General features: G+C 52.2%; 2 protein-coding genes across 6 annotated transcripts in view; one reads left to right on the plus strand and one right to left on the minus strand.

Annotated features, from left to right (window-relative positions):
• Window positions 1-2,183: 2,183 nt before the first annotated feature.
• Window positions 2,184-19,617, minus strand: part of ACTN1 (actinin alpha 1) — a 94,748-nt gene continuing 77,314 nt past the window's right edge. For 3 of the 5 annotated variants that reach the window (XM_025444159.3, XM_025444160.3, XM_025444161.3), the window contains exons 10-22: window positions 18,490-18,720; window positions 16,447-16,594; window positions 12,745-12,895; window positions 12,134-12,242; window positions 11,491-11,631; window positions 10,050-10,232; window positions 9,616-9,750; window positions 8,283-8,462; window positions 7,413-7,559; window positions 6,331-6,411; window positions 5,804-5,869; window positions 4,416-4,574; window positions 2,184-2,928 (exon numbers count right to left, since the gene is read on the minus strand). In XM_025444159.3, coding sequence (XP_025299944.1) covers window positions 2,770-2,928; window positions 4,416-4,574; window positions 5,804-5,869; window positions 6,331-6,411; window positions 7,413-7,559; window positions 8,283-8,462; window positions 9,616-9,750; window positions 10,050-10,232; window positions 11,491-11,631; window positions 12,134-12,242; window positions 12,745-12,895; window positions 16,447-16,594; window positions 18,490-18,720 — 1,890 coding nt within the window. In that variant the 3' untranslated portion in view covers window positions 2,184-2,769. The remainder of the gene's footprint in view (window positions 2,929-4,415; window positions 4,575-5,803; window positions 5,870-6,330; window positions 6,412-7,412; window positions 7,560-8,282; window positions 8,463-9,615; window positions 9,751-10,049; window positions 10,233-11,490; window positions 11,632-12,133; window positions 12,243-12,744; window positions 12,896-16,446; window positions 16,595-18,489; window positions 18,721-19,617) is intronic. The other 2 variants (XM_025444163.3, XM_025444162.2) reach the window with 2 other exon arrangements.
• Window positions 15,188-15,910, plus strand: LOC112658029 (U1 small nuclear ribonucleoprotein C). Its single transcript, XM_025444164.3, has one exon. It carries the CDS (start codon window positions 15,215-15,217, stop codon window positions 15,692-15,694), a length of 480 nt encoding a protein of 159 aa, XP_025299949.1. The 5' UTR covers window positions 15,188-15,214; the 3' UTR covers window positions 15,695-15,910.

Here is a 19,617-nt window from a genome sequence, read left to right on the forward strand (position 1 = left end):
CATATATTCGCTTTGGGGTTTTTATCTGGAATGCGGAATTGAAATTAGATGCGTGATTTTCATTTTGGAGATATAAGAGAATTGTTAGTAAACAGCTTTGAACTGCTCCAGAGAACTTCATTTACATTTATAATATTCCAATTGCTTTGTGCTGAGCAAGAATCTGCTGCTTCAATTTGAATTTGCCTCAAATGGGAGTCTATGTACTGAAAAGAATTATTAAAATCTGCAAATATGTTTAAAATAGTTACAGGAATTAATTATTTAAATGGGGAGATTTAAATAGGATTGTTTGGGGGGTGGTTAACTGTTACATGTATGATTGATTAGGGCAAGCAAGAATGTTTTTATTTTTACAGAAAAAATGACATTGTCAATATAATAAGACATATGTGATGACCTAAAATGCTTAAGAAATAGATTTTTAAATTTTTACCTCTTTAACAGATTGAATTTTTAAAGTAACTATAGCCATTTGCACACATACGAGCACACTTGAATACTGAAAATATCCAATCAGGGTATTTCTCTAAAGAATGGGCTCAATAAGCACACTTTCATTCAAATGAACCTCAACAATTCTTTTCTAAAGTGAGCAGTGAAAAAGTCGATTGATCATACCTCTAGAAACTGTGCGTTGGGGACACCTGAGTGGCTCAGTGATTGAGTGTCTGCCTTTGGCTCAGCATGTGATCCTGGGGTCCTGGGATGGAGTCCTTCATCGGGCTCCCTGCACGGAGCCTGCTCCTTCCTCTGTCTGTCTCTGCCTCTCTCTCTGTGTCTCTCATGAATAAATAAATAAAATCTTAAAAACAACTATGGGATGGTAAAGAGCTTGTACCTGGTACCCAGGAAACTTTCTGGCTGGAACAATTTCTCTCTCTCCTCAACTCTTATAGCACTGTGCCCTTGGTTGGACTCATCTGTAAATAGCTAAAATAGGGCATCTTGTGTATTAGCCTTTCTCAAAAGGACTTTGACCCTGAGACCAGGCTCTGGCCTTGTTCCACAGCAGATGGACACTGAGCATTCACTGGATATATTTTACCAGCCAGTGGTAAAACCAGTGTCATTTCCCAAAGCAAATGCCAACCTCTACCTCCATGTCCTTACTTCTGAACAGTCCTCTTGCCTCTTTCCCTGGACAAGTGAGTATTCTAGAATGTTCTAAGATTCTAGGAGCTCTGTATTACTGCATTGGCTTTCCCTTTTTTAAAAAAAAAAAAAAAAGATTTTATTTGAGAGAGAGAGAGAGAGAATACAAGGTGGGGGGAGGGGCAGAGGGAGAGGAAGAAGCAAGCTCCCTATTTGGGAAGCCTGACGCAGGGCTGTATCCCAGGACCCTGAGATCATGACCCGAGCTAAAGGTAGACGCTTAACTGACTGAACCACCCAGGCTGAACCACCCCAACAGCAGAACATTTCGAATAGCAAGGGCCGAGGGGACTCTTACTGAGACAGTTCAGTGTGTTCCCCTGTAGCAAAAAATAAAAGGAAGGAGGGCACACAGATGTCACCGAGCTGTCCAATGCCAGAGAAAACAAAAGCAGGGCTTATCATTAGAGTCCCTTCCTTACACATCCATGACCTCATCTTCAACTCATAGGAGCCTTCTGAGGAAATCACCTTATCTTGTTTAAAATACTGATAGCAGGGCAGCCCCGGGGGCTCAGCGGTTTAGCACCTGCCTTCGGCCCAAGGCCTGGTCCTGGAGACCAAGGATTGAGTCCCACGTCGGGCTCCCTGCATGGAGCCTGCTTCTCCCTCTGCCTGTGTCTCTGCCTCTCTCTCTCTCTCTCTCTCTCTCTCTCGCTCTCATGAATAAATAATTTTTTAAAAGTCTTTAAAAAAAGGAGATAGCAAAGTGTAAATGAGGGATGAATGCGCCAGGGTCAAAAACCTTTTAGGGTTGGGTACAGGTGCCCCATATCATCCTTGACCCGACGCACACTTCTGGAAAACGGTAAGCAAGGAGCAAGGCAAGAGCCATCATGGGAGTGCTGTTGCTTTAATATGGTGTGTGACAAGCAATATCAAAGTTATCCACACTCTCCAATCTCATTCTGACCATTTCTAATCGGTAATATTAAAACTAAAGGGGGAAAAAAGTGTGTGCTAACCATACCTCTGGACTTAAAAATGAGAAGATAAGACACATAAATTCTCTTCCTTAAAAACAGCCATTTCAAAAGATTTTCTTTAATATCATAAAATATTTTCATGGACAAGTGAGCTAGCAAACACACATGCACCAATGTGCCTTCTGACAAGATCCCCCCTGACCCCCACCCTCCCACCCCCACATCAAGGTGGACATGAGATTGGAGAAATGAATACAGCAGATGATACAGAGAGAGAAAAAAAATCGATAAAAAGTACGGAATAGAACATTGTGCTTGGTTATTTTCCTATGTCACAACAAAACAAAACGTTTCGGTGCAAACAGTTAATTTTTCCTCTTTTCCATTTAAGTCTGGTGGAGAAAAAAATACTTTTTCTATAATAAAATATGTGGGTTTTTTTGTTTTTTGTTTTTGTTTTTGTTTTTTTTTACTTTTTTTAACATAACTTTTTTTTTTTCTTTTTTGCAGAAAATAATTTTGTAAACTGTCACTTGGCGGGCGGGGAGGCTCGATGCCACGTGGGGTCCCGGCTGGTGCCCGGCTGGAGGCTGAGCGAGGAGACCTAACCCGGGCGGGAGAGGGGGGCAGCGGGGGGCGCAGGGCGGGGGGCGCACAGCGGGCAATGAGGGCGCTGGCCGGGGGCGGGTTAGAGGTCGCTCTCGCCGTACAGCGCCGTGGAGAAGGACATGTAGTCCAGAGCACCCGGCACGGCGTCGGGGCCCGAGTAGGGGGCCATCCGCGCGATGCAGTACTCGGCCTGGTCGGGGGGCAGCTCTCGGCGCAGCTCGTCCACGGTGATGTAGTTCTGCGGAGAGAGCGCAGGGTGGCCGCGGCCACTATCGGGTCACTGGAGGCAGCGGTACCCCAACCGGACCCCGTCCCCTCCCTTCTGCTTCTGGTTAGAGAGGGGTGTGCGCACACACATCCACAGGTGTATCACGTATGCACGGGTTTAGGAGGCAGACACACGCACACCTACACATGTGTGTATTTACAAAATATACATTCATTTTAAATCTCCTGTTTGCCATGTCCATACATATGCTGGCCTGCTTCTGAGCTAATCCAAGTGCTAACTGCACCTCTAATTTCATGTATGACTCTAGTCTGCAGTAGCCACGGACTAAAGCAACACCAGCAGGTACTGTGGTGAAACATAGTGGGACCCCGCACCGGCTCAAGCGAGTGCTCTGGAGGTCGTGTAATTTCAGCAAAAACGGTGAGCATCCAAGTGGGACATCACCAGGCAGACAGCTGTGTCAACCATGTTTATAAGATGTGGGCCTGCCCCCACCTGGCCTCGCTCCCAGTCCCAGTCTCTGCTTGCCCATGGCAGGTCTACTGGGGGGTTGCTTATTTTGGGAGTTTTAGGCTCCAGAAGTGCTCAATCGGAGGCTCTGACCCACAGGGTGGCCTCCAACCCCATGGCCTACCTCTGCCAGAGTCCCCTAGGAACCGGTGGGACTCTGGCAGAGTCCCAAGTCTCAAGAAGGTGGGGTTGCCCTCAGGTCACTCCAAAAGTCAGGCAACTAGGCTCCTTTCTAAGGGCCTCCGAGACCCAGAGTCAGGTCAAGCAGGTGGCTTCTGAGGGTCATTCTGGCTCCAAGGGCTAGGGCTCTACTAGGGTGTCCTTGAACTTAAATCAGACCTTTAGAAACCTCCATAGGTTGTCTTTTTCCCTTATAGATCGACACATTTCAGAAATTAATGCTCCCCACTGGCTTTTGCTTTTTATTAACTGAATCTTTTCAGTCTGAAGGAAGGATGGCATAAGGATCACCCTATGGATTTTGCACAACGGAAATATGGCCTCTAGACATCCCCCGCTTGGCCAGTTTCCCCCGGTGTTCCCACTTTCCCATGGCCAGGCAGTGCTTTGCGGGGAACTTGGGAAACTGAACTGACTGCAGCTCCAGATCGACAAATGAGAGACATGCTTCCCTCCTGCTCCCCGCCATCCTTCCACGCCGGTGCCCAGAGTGATGTAAGGGTGAAGTCTGAGTTCTCCGATCGCCCTTCCATCACTAGGGTACATACCCACTCCCCTCTACCCAGCTCTACTCTCATCACTCCATCCCACAAGTGAAGGAGTCCCGCACCCTGGCTGGAGACCCCTTTAAGCTCATATTGTGTCCTAACACCTTAGCTGATCCTAAAGCATTACAAAAATTGATAGAGGTGGACGGCCATGGGAGGCCCAGTGGGAGGAAGGGGCCACAGTGAGGGGAGGATCCGACCTCCCCTCCAGATGCAAGTAGCCCCTGCACAGCGCCCACGCCATGGTAGACCCACCTTGTCCCCAGCCAGGATCTTGAAGGAGGCCATGACTTGGTCGGCTGTGTCTGTGTCGGCCGTCTCCCGAGACATAAAGTCGATGAAGGCCTGGAACGTCACTACCCCCAGGCGGTTGGGATCCACGATGCTCATGATGCGGGCAAATTCTGCCTCTCCCTGGAGAGAAGAGCCAACCCAAGCCTGTCATCCTCTCAGCGACAGCCTGCTGGGAATCTCTCATATGGACCTGAAGCCCCTGGGGCTCAGGCTGTTAGGCTGTTAGGGGGAGCACAGCAGCCCCCTGACCTAGCCTGGGCTGTCCTGAGGGCATCACAGGGACAAGACACCCAAGAATGAAGACTTAGTTCAGGCCTCCCAGCCCCACTCACAGGTTCCCTCAGGAGCAAAGAGTGACAATGCTGACCACAGCTATCATGGCTGCCAGCGCACAGCACGTACTGGTGCAAGAGGCGCTCTTCCAGCTGCTGCATGTGTTTCATTTTATTTCACCCTCCCCACCACCTTATGACGCAAGTCATTATTATTTCCATCAGGTTTCCAGATAAGAAACCTGAGGCCCAGACAGGCTTGGTGACTCATTCAAGGTCACACAGCCAGTAGGCAATAGAGTTGGGATTTACACTTGGATGGTCTGGCTCCAAGGCCTGTGTCCTCCTTACCATGCTGTACTCCCTGTGTGTCAGACACATGTGCGGCACCCATGCAAGTTCCTTCATTTAACCCTGACCACAGTCCTGCAGGGTTCCCCTCACCTCATCCCGGTCCCCAAGCTGGGGGTGGCAGGGCTAGGACCTACTCCTGGGTTCACTGTGTCTAGAGCCTGTGCCCTTGCCCTGCCCTGGGCAGCCCACAAGCTCTGCATTTTGCACCATGGCCCAGGAGTTGCCTGGCTGCCCAGCTCAGGCCCCTGCTCTGCTCTGCTTAGAAGGCCTGCCTGAGGGCAGACAACTGAGAAGGTTGTGAAGGCCAAGGAGTGACAGGTGGGGCTGGAGCCACCACCAGGGCAGAGGCAGAAATCTGTGTGCCTCATAAAAGATGGAAGTAGAGTCAAACCCGACCCAGGAAGTCCAAACCACCAGTCCTTACTGTTAGCCTTGGAGCCAGCCCTGCTATCCACCACGTCAGTGAAAAAGCCCATCTCCACAGTAAGTACCAAAAAATACGCCAGCAGAGACCAAGGTGAGAAGGCCAGACCTCTGGGACACACACAGGCCACGAGGCTGGGCCCCGCCTTCGGGGGTCATCTTCCCACAGACCGGAATCTTGAGGCCCCTCCAGGGAGAGCAGCCCCTAACTTGAGAGCTTCCAGCCTGCCCTGGCCTGGACTTGGCCTCTCTGGCCAGCTGGCTGGCCCTCGTCAGAACAGAGGGTGGGGTTTACATTACCATGTTGTAACCCATGGAGATAAGGCAGGCGCGGAAATCATCCGTGTCCATCATGCCTGTCTTCTTCTGTGGGGGCAGTGGCACCAAGACACAGGAGGGTCAGAGGCAGGAGGAGGAAGGGCCAGCCCAGGGCCAGAAGACAGGGCACAGAAGGCCGGAAGGGGAAGTCGAAGTGTATGGTTGGGGGGTTAGGAAGGGAAAGAAACACAGGAGACACATCCACAGGGAGGAGAGAGGAGGGAGATGCAGAAGTCCGTCCACAGGATGGAGAGTGACGAGGAGAGAGGGAGGTGGGCCCCGAGCAGGTTCCCACGAAAGACGATCGAGGGCAGAAGTCAGAGGTTGAAGCAGTGGGAAGAGGAGCCCGACATGGGCCCGGTGGGGACAGTGGGAGAGGATGAGCCCCAAGGCCCACAGGAAAGGGGAGACAGGGAGATCCAGACAGAGAGAGAAAAGAAAAAGGAGAAACGCGTTATTTCTCGCCCCGGATGCCACCCCTGAGTGTGCTCCATGCAGGAGGCGAGTACCTGGGGGTCGTTGCCAATATCATAACCCAAGCTGATGAGGCAGGCTTTGAACTCCTCGGGACCCAGCGTGCCGGAGTGATCCTGAGGCCGCCGTGCGCCAGGCAGCGAGCCATGCGGTGCCAGGGAGGTGGAGGCCGTGAGGGGAGGGGGGTGGGCCATGCCCCGGGTGGAGGGTGGCGTGTGTGGGGAGACACAGGGACAAAGGCATGCGGATGGAGAGGGTGGAGGGTGGAAAGGGCAGGGGAGGAGGGGAAATAAAAGTGCACACGGTTAGACACACAGACGTGGTCCAGAGGGTGCCCTCTCCCTGGCACACACAGCCCTGCTCCGGGAAGCAGGCCAGAAGGGAGCATGGTGAGCCATGGGGGTGAGAAGCTCCCCCAGAAGTGCCCAGCCCACCCCAGTCCCAATGCCCTGACCCGGCTTTCCAAGAGGGCTTCACCCACCCAGGAGGCTGGAGGACGGTGAAGCAGGCAGGGGTGGTGGGCAGCACCTAACCCCATGCTCCTACCCCTCTGGCTACCCAGAAGCCCCAGGGCACTGAGAGGACAGCCCATGTAAAGCCCAGCCTGTCCCAGAGCTAGAATGAAATCCCAGGACTAACACCATCGATGTCCCCACGGAGTCTCCCAAAGGCTGCTGGGGGGTGGGGGCAGGGGAGGGAGGCTCTGCTCCTCTGCCCTGAGGCAAAGGCAAGCATTAGTTCCCAAAGCCAGGGGACAGCAGGCCTGCCCTTGAGGCTATGGTAGCCTTGCTCCCAAGGGCCAACTCCTCAGACAGGAGAGCAAGTGCCAGGGGCCAAAGATCCTCGCTCCGCTCATTACATGAGTTCTTGCTCCAGAAAAGCAGGGAAATTCACAGGACACCAGGACAGGCTTCCTAAGGCCAGTTGTGAGGTGCGAAGAGTCAGAGCAGGATGATAGCACTTCTCGCTCTCCCTCCTCCTCCTCCTCCTCCTCTGCCTCCTCCTCCCTTGCCTAGGAACTGGCCCAGCACGGCTGCCCGTCTCCTGGGTAGTGCCCCCCAGGGCTTTGGGGCAGGGGCCAGGGACTGCTCCAAGTGTAGGGGGAGGGGGCTCTCACCCGGTCAAAGTGGTTGAAGGAGGCCCGAAATTCATTCATTTGCTCCTGGCTGATGCCCTTGGCATCTCGGGTCAGGATCTGATTCTCCACTTCGTTGATGGTCCTGGCGATGGTGGTGAGGAGCTGCTCCCAGCCCACACGGATGTGCTGGGGATGGTGGTGATTGAGGAGCCTGTCAGCCAGGGGCCCCAGGCCTGGGCCTAGGCTGTTCCTGGCTATTCCTCCCCCAACTATTGAAATGGCCTAAGCAATCAGAGCCGGACTTCATCCAGATTGACAGCATCACCAGGACAAGGACAACACATCAGGACAGAGGACCCAGATGATGAAAGGGGAAGCATGGGCAGAGTGGTGGCCTCTGCCTGAGACAGCAGAGACCAAAACTGACAGCATGGGCCAGGTCAGGAAGTAAGCCAAGTTTGGTAGGCGGAAGGATTAAAGAATGAAGCTTGTGTAAGTCCCTGTATATCCCACTCTAGAGCCACACACACAAGCCTTCATGACCCAAATAATTCACCACTTGGAAAGCAGATGCCTCAGTCAGTGTTTGGAGGCCACCCGCATTGAATCGCCAGGATGCTTGTTAAAAATTTAGATTCCTCAGCCCCATCCCAGACCTAGTGAATCAAATTCTGGAGATGGAGTCTGAAAATCTGCATTCTCAAGACAAGCTCCCTGGGAGAGTCAGAAGGAACTGAAGACCCAGAGCTCCAGGGGTGAGGAGCAGTGAGTAGCTCCTCACTCCCAAGTGAGAGTTTGTCCTCCTATGACCACTTTCCTTAGAAGATGAATAAGTCCCAGTCCAGGGGATAGGGGACAGAAGGGGATCTGGAGCTCCCTTCCTGGAGAAGCAAGGTGGGTGCCACCCACCTCCATGGTGTAGTTGGTGTGCTTGTTGTCAAAGATGAGTGCCTCCTGGATGAGCTGGTGGTCACCCTCGAGCTGGTCGATCTTGGGCTTATAGTTGACGATGCTCTTCTCGTACTGTCGCAGGTGGCTGAGCTGGTCCTCCAGCGTCCCGTGCATCTCAATGGAGATCCGCCCTATCTCCTGCTCACCCAGAAGGAAGCCCTTGTCAGACTGCCCCACTCTGTCCCTGGGGTAGGGGCTGGGGAACCCAGGTCATTGATCAGCCCCTCAGAGGCTTCTCATTTCCCATCCCAGCACCAGGAAACCCATCACTGGTAATTAATCGAGAACAAGCAGGGATACACCTTGGTGTGGAAACAGCATCATAGAGGGGTATGGGAGGCATCGTTACACCTCTTGGGTACCTGTCAACCTCAGAAAGGGGCTGCATGTTCAGTTCCTAACCTAAATGTTCACTCCTCTGCTTGCCATTCTAACTCCCAGTGTGAGCCTGTTCCCAACTATCACCCATCCTGGGGACTCTCTCTCTGCCCACAGAGCCAGCTTCCTTGCAGCCTCAGAACACCTGACTTGCCTCCTCCGTGGTCATGCACCTGCTGTCCTGCTCCTAGGGTACCTGCCTCAGCCTGCCTAAATCCTACATGCCCCATGGGCCAGGCCTCTCAGCACCGCTTCTGTCTATACCTCATCCATGTAAACAAAACTTGCTTGTAAAAGCCCTTTCTGTGCACTTGATTGGACCCAGCAGATATTTCCTGAGCACCTACTATGCACCATGTGCTAAGCAGGTGGGGTGGGTGTGAGAGACACACGAATATGAACTGGACATAGTCTCTGCCCTCAGGGAGCTTAGAGGGACACCATGCTCTAACCCAAGCAGTGCCCCTTCCCTCATCTACAGCACCCCAATACCTGGCCCAACAGTTCAACAAAAAATTCCATGCTTGCCCAAAGCTCAGTTCTTTCTGGAAAGATCATTCTTTTTTGACAAAGCTCTCTGCTCAGGAGGAAGGGAGACGTGGTCAGCCAAATGAGCCAAAGGATAAATAAGCTAGTCAGTTCCCCAGGCACTCATCCTTCTATGGGACTTTCTCATGTGGCTCTTCAGTGACATCTGGGTGTGGGTCTTTGCTCCCAAACCAGAGATTGGAATCAATCCACTGGCCTAGTCTACAGGCTACACACCCTCTGTAGAGCAGCAGACCAATTGTGGGCTTAGGATCGGCATTCCTCCCTGGGTCCTGCCTAGGAGGAGACAGGGCAAGCCTGATGGGCTGGGATGGTGCTGGTAAGGGGTGGAAGCCCCATCCCTGCCTCCGGTATTGGGACCCACCTCCATCTTGGTCTGAATCCAGGGCCCGATGACATTGGCCTGGGCTGCAAACTGCTTACGTAGCCTCTCATTGTGCTGTTGGCGAGCGTGCTCCTCCGTCAGGGCCTGGTCCCTCCGTGGCACCAACTGCCGCACCTGGGGTGGGAACAATCGTGGGCCATTGGGGATGGGCCAGCCACCTGCCCCATACTTCAGATGAGGAAATGGAGGAGCCATGAAGGGAAGGAGCCAGTCAGTACTAGAACAGGAGTCAACAAGTTGACCTGTTCCAGAAATTCCATCATTCCTTAACTTGACAGATGAGTGCTAACCATGTGATAATGAAAAAAATAGAATCAATGAAAATCAATAAAAATCAACCAAAAAAGGGACAAAATCCCTGCCCTTATAAAACTCACAATGGCAGCCAATGCCCCCCCAGCCCTTGGACTCACGTGGTCCCATTTGCCATTGATCTCCTGAGGAGTGATGGTTGTGTAGGGGTTGGTGCCTGCCATGTTGACGTGGTAGGTCTGGACAATCTTGGACACCTCGTTGTGGATACCTAGGATGGCCAGGCGCTCCTTGTCGGCATCAGGGAGGGTGGCCTTGAACTGCTCATGGGCTGTGGTCAGTCCCTGGAGGCAAGAGAAGTACAGTGAATGGTGTCTCCTGTGGGCAAGATGAACTAAGGGAGCCCTACAGGTCCCAGGATAGAGGTGGGCAGAAAGGCCACTGAGGCTTGGCCCCATACCAGCTAGGAGACCCAGAGGCATCAACCAAGGATGCTCATGGCTGAGAACCAGGTGACTGGGGCTGGCCATGGGGAGGTGAGGGCAGAGCCATCAAAGCAACAGATTCATGGTTAGGGCTGGTGAAGTCAGGAGCAACTACCCTAGAGTGTGCACTACCCCACAGTCAGGTCAGGGACAGGGGTGCCCCGTGTTTCCTCCCCAGGTAACCTCCCGCAACCTAGGCTTCCTTTACAGAATCTTTTAAATCTAATCCCCTGTAGCCATATAAAAGAATAAGGGGGATCCCTGGGTGGCGCAGCGGTTTGGCGCAGCGGTTTGGCGCCTGCCTTTGGCCCAGGGCGCGATCCTGGAGACCCGGGATCGAGTCCCACATCAGGCTCCCGGTGCATGGAGCCTGCTTCTCCCTCTGCCTGTGTCTCTCTGCCTCTCTCTCTCTCTGTGACTATCATGAATAAATAAATAAAATCTTAAAAAAAAAAAAAAAGAATAAGGAAGCTGTTTATTGCTATGCAATGAGATCCAAAACATTAAGTTAAAAAGAAAGGTTTAGAATACAGTATATAATAAAAAATGCTTTTTGTCTTAAAAAGGAGTATGAGGAGGGCAGCCCCAGTGGCTCAGCGATTTAGCGCCACCTTCAGCCCAGGGCATGATCCTGGAGACCCAGGATCGAGTCCCGCATTGGGCTCCCTGCATGGAGCCTGCTTCTCCCTCTGCCTGTGTCTCTGCCTCCCTCCTTCCCCCCCCCTCTCTCTCTATCTGTCTCTCATGAATAAATAAAATCTTTAAAAAAAAAAAATAAAAAGGAGTGTGGGGAAGAAGGCATTAATAAGTAAATATATTTGCTTGCATATGCAGAGACTATGTGGGCATACTGCTTCCCTCTAGGGAGGGCCCTAGGGTTGGAGGGAGAATTTATGGCATATCCTTTTTATCTTCTAGATTTTATACCATCTGTATATATTACCTAATCATAAATAAATAAAATGTAATTCTTTTGATGTATAAAATCTTTGGATGCTCCCCCCATCCATCTATCCTCTCCCTACACAACAGTCCTGCCAGAGTGAGGTTTACAAGGTGAGGTTTCCACAGGTGCCTGGGGAAGTCGGCCTTCACTGGTGTGGGGTTTGCAGCACACCTGGATCTCCTCAATGGTGTGCACGATGAAGGTGTCCTGTAGATCTTCCATGGCCCCCTCCATCCAGTTGTTGAAAGGTGCAGCCCGCTTGGCATACTCCAAGTACAGCTGGTCAATGGTCTCCAGCAATTTCTCTGTCCGCTGGGAGTGACAGTTGAGGGGAAGGGGTGGACAGGGAGATATTCAGCAGAGTCATATTTAAAATCACCACTCCCTGTCCACCCCCAGAGACTCCAAGGTCCTCCCAGCCAGACTCAAGACTTCAGTCTAAGTCTAGAAGCACCAGACTAAGTTCTCCGAGACACTGGTTCTTAATATAGGGTCTATCACCATCCCACATTGGGATCACCCAGCCTGACCCCCATCTGATCTGTAGAATAGGAAAGTTCTCAAATGGCTGGGGTTGCACTGCAAAGTATACTAAACCAGGGGGATGAGGTATGGTTAGGGCCAGAGACAAGGCATCTCCATCAATGCAATGCCCAATGCAGTGCCAGAGTGAATCCTCAACAGTCAGGCCAGAGCAGTTCCAGGGAACACAGTGGAGCCTTTTGGCCCAAAGCAAAGGGAATCACAAAGCAGGAAGAGGCAGGCACGCAAAGCTGCTAGAGGCAGGTCTCCCATCTCCCTCAGGGGTCCTTACCTCCAGAGCTTCCCTCCGCTTCTGGGTTAGCGCTCCCAGATTGTCCCACTGGTCACAAATCTTTTGGCACCGGGCATTGACACTGGGTGAGTCGTAATAGTCCAGCTCACTAAAAGGGAAGAGACAGGAAGAATCAGGTGACCCGGGGGGGTTACCTGCATGGCCTACTCTCCTCTCCCTGGGTCTGGGGATGTGAGTGGTACACGGAGGCTGGGCGTGCTCCCTTCATTAAGACCTTCCAGGTGCGCCTCCCACCCCTAACTCCTTGGCTTTCAGAAGATTGCTGGGCCAGTTCTCTCTAAGGGCCCCTGCCACACCTCAGCTGGAGGCGATGCCAGTCTTGACCTCAGTGCCCAATGGCAACGAGCCACTGAGACCTAGCAAGAGCTATGGGCAAACCTGGTCATCCTCTGGTCCTGTGCTAGTTACAGGTGACTGGATGCCCTCAACGGTAGGGTCATGGGCTCACTCTCCATCTGGGGGGACACTCATAATCTTCTGCATTGACGCCCTTCCCACCCAAGTGTCCACTGTACCCATCACCCTCCTCACTCTTCATAGCTACACTCCACTTCCCACCACTGCCCCAACCCTTGCCAGGCCATGCCTACTTGAGCTCCTGTGCGATGGCGGCAATCTGCTCCACACGGTCCTGGTGGGCAGCCAGGTCACTCTCAAAGGCCTCGTGCTTCTTGAGCAGGGCCTTGATCTCCGAGAGAGTGGCAGTCTCATAATCCTTCTGCCGTAGCATAGCCTCTTTGCCTGGATTCGGAGAGAGGGGGTACAAGGCTGAGCAGAAGCTAGAGGCCCCATGTTCTTGGCCCCAGGAGCCCCATTTCCGGGGTTATGTCCCCAGATGTCCATCCTACAGCAATCAGTCATCTGCAGTTTGAGAAAGCATCCACTGTGAGGCTGGCTCAGGGAAGTTACTACCTTCTATGGAACATGTGTAGGGCCATGAGGAGTAGTTACATACAAAGGCTATGCAGGACTAAGCCCTGTGGCATAGCCAGGAAAAAACAAGCCAGGCACCGCAGGGATACCCCATCTTTTAGCGTTTCTCCAGCTACTGTTGCTAGCTCCCAGCAGCCCTGCAGGGACTGCTCCCCTTAATTACTCTCAGGATGGGGTCAGCATGTCCAGTGCACTCTACACCTGATCCATCAGTGGCCATGACCTCCTCTGACTGATAGGGGCACTGCCCTCTCTTTCGGAGCAAGGCTTGCATTTCTTGGATTGCAGTTTCCCAGGAGGAAATGAGATGAGGAATGAACCTCCTGGGACTACTGATATATGAATGTCTGCCAGCTGTCATGTGAAGCACCTGGTACAGGACAGGGGCTGCCCTGGCTCTGCCCACATGTGCACCCTCTACATCTGGGCCTGTCAGGGATGCTCAACCCTGCTCAGGCTCTGGAGGCGGAAAGACTGTGCCCAATGTGGCCTTTCTTTCCTTCCCTCTACTTTCTTTCTTTTTTTTTTTTAAGATTTTATTTATTCATGAGAGACACACAGAGAGAGGCAGAGACACAAGCAGAGGGAGAAGCAGGCTCCATGTAGGGAGCCCCATGTGGGACTCGATCCCAGAACTCCAGGATCATACCCTGAGTGGAAGGCAGACTCTCAACCGCTGAGCCACCCAGGCATTCCTTTCTTTTCTTTTTTTTTTTTTTTTTTTTTTAAGGATTTCATTTTTAAGTCATCTCTACGCCCAAGGCAAGGCTCAAACTCACAACCCCAAGACCAAGAGTCTTCTGACGGAGCCAGTTGGGCACCTCTCTACTTTTTTTTCTTTAGGTCAGAATATTAATATGACAGGTTTAGGAGGAAAAAATTATAGATGAGCCTATTTATCAACTCCTTTCCAGTCTTTCCTTGTACGGCTGCTGTGTTAAAACCAGAAGATATATGTAAGTTGTGTTTCCTGCTTTTCAAACATTCAGCAGCACGTCATCAGAGTCTCTGCTCTGGCTCCAGGTTTCATGTGTGCCTCCCCCGGAGGCTGAGCCACCACTGGCATGACCACTTGCCACCCTCTTGTGGGGTGTTCAGGCCTCTCCACTTATGCTGTTAGAGAGGGTCTCACAGCGAATATCTCTAGACATGTGATTTCCCCACATTTAAGATGAATGCTTTAGACAGCCTCAAGAACTCCTGGGTCAGCAGGCAATAACACTGTTAGGCATGCATAGCCAGATCGCTTTGCCCAGAGGCTGTGCCAGCAATGACTGCCAGCATGTCAGCAATGCTCATGTCCTAGCTGGTGGCTTGCTGGCTGATGGGGCCAGTCCCTGCTCTGCACCTTCCTGTGAGCTGTGCCTTGGCCCCAGAGAGGCCATGATAGAAGCACATGGGTGAACTGGGGCAATCTCCACTTCCATTCTGCACCATGCACACCTAGATACGGAATTTCATACATGTGCAATGGGCTGGGTAGCAGCGACCTCTCATCATTGTGTCCTCATGGCATGGAGCTGAACCGGCCCGCTCAGGCTGAGTCAAGCCCACTTCCATCCCCTACCAAGCCACACTGCTCCCAAGTGGCCACAGGGTATACCTGTCCCTAACCGTCTCCAGCCTAGGATCTGAAGAGCACAATGGAGGCTAATGGGGGAGTGTGGAGACATTGCATCCATCCGCCAGGAGGGTCTGCCGAGGCTCCAGCTGAAGTGGCTGGAGGACCCCAGCAGACGAGCAGTGTGGATCCCACTCCAGCCCTTGCCCGGGTTCTGAGGAAAAGACTATCAGGAAGAGGGAAGGCAGTGGAGCAAAAATCCTCAGAGCTCCCATTCACGGAGTGTGTTCTACGTGCTGGGCACTCAGTGAAGCATGAAATGCACTTATCATATTTACTCCTACAACAACCCTATGAGGAGATATGCCCAGTTGAACAGTGTCCCCTTGAAACTCATGCCAACGCAGAACTTCAGAATCTGACTTTATTTGAAAATAGGGTCTTTATAGATGCAATGAGTTAAAATGAGATCATATTAAGACTAGGGAGGGCCCCAAATCCAATGACTGGAGTTTTTATGAGAAAAAGAAGGAGAGGACGGAGTGGCCAACGGCCTGCAGAGCAACATGCCTAAGTTTTATTGTGACTACTGCGACACATACCTCACCCATGACTCTCCATCTGTGAGAAAGACACACTGCAGTGGTAGGAAACACAAAGAGAATGTGAAAGACTACTATCAGAAATGGATGGAAGAGCAGGCTCAGAGCCTGATCGACAAAACAACCGCTGCATTTCAACAAGGAAAGATACCTCCTACTCCATTCTCTGCTCCTCCTCCTGCAGGGGCAATGATCCCACCTCCCCCCAGTCTCCCGGGTCCTCCTCGCCCTGGTATGATGCCAGCCCCCCATATGGGGGGCCCTCCCATGATGCCAATGATGGGCCCTCCTCCTCCTGGGATGATGCCAGTGGGACCTGCTCCTGGAATGAGGCCACCTATGGGAGGCCATATGCCAATGATGCCTGGGCCCCCAATGATGAGACCTCCTGCTCGTCCCATGATGGTGCCCACTCGGCCAGGAATGACTCGACCAGACAGATAAGGAGAGACAGGAACCTCTTTATATTCATTTTATATTACTTGTTCTACTTCACCAGGAGATCATGGTGCTGTGACTCTGGGTGTTTTCTAACAGCATGACAAGGAAGACTTGCTTCCCCTTCCTATTGAGAATAGTTTTTGCAGGGGAGTAGTGAGACAAAAAAAAAGGCAATTTTCATTTGTATTGTGAAATGTGAAAATAAAATTGTCAACTGTTTTAGTTAAAAAAAAAAAAAAAAAGAAAAAAAGAAAAAGAAGGAGAGGGCACCCAGGTGGCTCAATTGGTTAAGGTCTCCCTACGGCTCAAGTCATGATCCTGGGGTCCTGGGATCGAGCCCCACGTCGGGCTCACTGCTCAGTGGGGACCTGCTTCTCCCTCTCCCTCTGCCCCCTGCCCTGCTCGTGCTCTCTCTCTAATAAATAAATAAAATCTTTAAAACAAAGAAACAAAAAAACTAACAGTGAATTACACACACAGCACTGTCATGTGCCAGGAATCCTTCTCAACGCTTTGGATGTACTCATTCATTCCATTCTCATAAACCCAGCAAGTTGGCTCTGTGATCATCCCCACTTTACAGACGAGGAAGCAGAGATGACCAAAAGGCTAATGGACTTGTCTAATGACAAGGAACTAGTAAGAGACAAAGCAAAACAAAGAGCAGGAGAGAAAGGAGCTGTGTGGCTGGCGGTCCAGCTGGCAGAGCGCGAAAGCGGAACCCCCGGGGCGGCGGGCGGCTGGGCTGGCCTTACCGTCCGTCCAGGCCTCGTGGATGGAAGCCTTCTGCCGGAACTTCTCTGCCAGGTGGTCGAGCCGCTCCAGCCTCCGGATTTCATTCAGCAGCCACTCCTCGTAGCCTTTCTCAGCCTGCTCTAGACAGCCCCAGGCATTGTTGATGTCCTGAAGGGATGGGAAGCACAGGGTCAGCCCCTCCTGGCCCCCGAGGCCCCCCACAACTGCCCTGTGCCTTCTAGAAGAAGCCCCTTCCCCATCTCAGCCATACACTGGTGTTCCCTGAGCTCCTGGACACCAGCCTCCTGGGCAGGGAGTGAGGCCCAAGTCCACATGGGCCAGCCAGCTACAGGGCTTTGGGCGTGTAGGCCTGTGGGGAAAGAGCCCGACCCCTCTGTGGCCCAGGATTCCAACCAATCACAGAGGATGTAGGATAAGGCAGGGGAAAAGAGCAACTAACGAACAAGGCAGGCAGGCATGGGAGCCTCCCAGGCTCCCCCACATTTCTGGATCTGCTCTCGGGCTCTGGGCAGTAGCCTGGAGCCTGCAGGGACCCTGGTCTGGGCAAGCTGGCCAAGCACCTGAGAGAGTGACAGCTGCTGAGCACAAACCCACGGCCCTTTAGACAGGAAGCCACCCACAGGGTCACTCCTGCAATTAGCACAGGGTGCGTGCTGGGCAGATATGGGCTGAACTGGCCTGTGTGCCATCCGGGGGCCCCAGGGACAGGCTGCCTCCACCCAGAGTAGGGGGTGCTTCTAACTCACAGAGCACCCGCCCGGTAGTGGGGCTCTAGCCACCTAAGACCTACTGTTTCAGCCTGAAATCTGTAAAAAGACTACAATTTTCCAAAGTGCATACACAACAGGGCCTGTTTCCTCTCCTCCAGGGTCCCCCAGGATCCTGCCTCCTTACAACGCCGTCTGCCTGCTTTGCCCATTCCCTGCCCTTCCCACCTTATATGCCCACACCTCATAACTTCTCATTCACTTTGGTGAATTTTTAAATTTTCTTTTGCATGTTTCTCTGGCTCACAACATTTCTCCCCAAGTCTGAGGGTAAGGTAAGGGGGAAGGAGAAAACATAAGTAACCTAAATTTAACAACTTGGAAAGCCATTCACAATATAATTTTAGTTTTTTTTTTTTTAAGCAGCTTATTAAATAAAACATGCTTTAGGATTTCCTTAAAAATTATACTTACGTAGACTAAAAGAATCTTTTCTAAAAAGCTTTTTTTCTTAAGTAGACTCCATGCCCAGCATGGAGCCCAAGTAGACTCCATGCATGGAGTTCACAGCCTGAACTCACAACCCTGAGACCAAGGCCTGAGCGGAGATTAAGAGTTGGACGCCCAAACAACTAAGCCACCCAGGCATCCGGTAAAAAACATTTTTAAGTTGATATTGGGCAGTTAAGATTATGAGTAATTTTTATTTTCTGTATCTTGCCTATTTGTATCTTTGAAATACCCTACCCCCCTCCAAAATCCCTTAACTTGCCTAAGATAACACATTTTTAAAAAGTGCTTTAAAAAGATTCTACAGCAGTAAAAATTATCCTAATTGCTACTGAATTGTGGCCTGTTTGGTTCAATATGTCAAGAGGCATTTTGAGGGACACCTGGGTGGTTCAGTGGTTGAGCATTTGCCTTTGGCTCAGGGCATGATCCTGGGGTCCTGGGATCGAGTCCCACATTGGGCTCCCCGCATGGAGCCTGCTTCTCCCTCTGTCTGTGTCTCTGCCTCTCTCCCTCTCTGCGTCACTATAAATAAACAAATAAAATCTTAAAAAAAAAAAGAGGCATTTTGTTTGCAAAGATGATTTTCAGAGGGGTGGGGGAGGAGGCGGTGCTAGAGGTCCAGGTGGGAGTCTGGCAGGGTGAGTCTGGCCTAGAATAGTCGGGGCGGGGGGTGCTTGAGCCTGGGGGGCAATCTGGACGGGAGAAACGATCTCCGGAGCAGTGTAGCAGACGGAGAAGACACGTCCCGCCCTGAGCAGGAGCAGCCCAGGGGCTGGAGGCAGTCCAGCGGGGCTGTGGGGGCCTGGGCTCCCCGGCGCTCACCGAGACCATCCTGCCCTCCGAGGGCATGAAGGCGGGCCTGTTGCTGAGGCGCAGCTTGGTCTGCAGCGTGTTGAAGTTGATCTCCAGCTGGCACTTCTCCTGCACCTTGGGCGGCTTGTGCAGGCGCCGGTAGTCCCGGAAGTCCTCCAGCTTCTGCTGCATGGCATGCATGGTGTTCTCTGGCGCCCGGTTCTCCAGCCACGGGATGGTGCGGCGGATCCACTCCAACAGCTGGAGGAGGGGAGGGCGGCAAGGGTTGTTCCCCTCTCCTCCTGATGGCCTTTTGGCCCTTCCCCCCCGGGGGAGCTGGCGGACGTCTGTCCCCGCAGCACACACTGTCCCAACTACCACTCCCTGGCTGCAAGGCCAGGTTCCAGGGTGTTCCCTCTTAGAATCACAGGCTTCATGCAGCCTGGCCATCAGCCTCCTCTCTGCCAGCAGAAGTTGTTAACTCAACCTCCCTGCTCTGTCTGCTGGGGGCAGAACCGCAGACCTGCTAGGAAGTCAGCTCGACCAGGAGACCCGAGCTCTGGTTCCAGCTCTACCACCTGGCTGGGCCTCTGTGTCCTTGTCTGTACCAGGGAGGGGGTTAACAGTTGTTTCCTGAGGCTCTTGTCACCTGGCCATCTAGAATTCTAGAATGAGGATCTCGAACTCAGAAAGGAAGTGGCTGGCTTCTGGGGACACAGGCAGGGAACAGCCTGGATGAAGGGATGACAGTGGAGAAGCTGGAGGAGGAGTGTTGGTGGTCACAGGAAATAAAATGAGCGCCTGTAGGGTGTCAGCTTGTCCCCCAGATTAACTCACTGGGATGATGACAGGAACCCCAGGGGGCCATATGCTATGATCCTCCCCTAGGTTGCAGAGGGGTGACTGAGGCACCATGAGGTTATGTGACCTGCCAAAGTGACAAGCTGGAATGGCAGAGCAGGGGTTAAACCTGGCACCTGGGTTCTTACTATGCTGGATGGCAGATCCACCAAGAGGCCGGGCTGAGCTGTTCAGAAGACTGAATTCTTTTAAGGAAGAAGCAAGTAGAGCCTTAACCCAAATATAGTCAGTGGCAAAACAGCAAACCCAGCTCTGTGTCCTGTCCCCTGGGTGGGCCCAGCTGCTAAGCTAGCTTGA

This window comes from Canis lupus, chromosome 8 (genome assembly GCF_003254725.2).
Source record: "Canis lupus dingo isolate Sandy chromosome 8, ASM325472v2, whole genome shotgun sequence".
Taxonomy (NCBI): domain Eukaryota; kingdom Metazoa; phylum Chordata; class Mammalia; order Carnivora; family Canidae; genus Canis; species Canis lupus.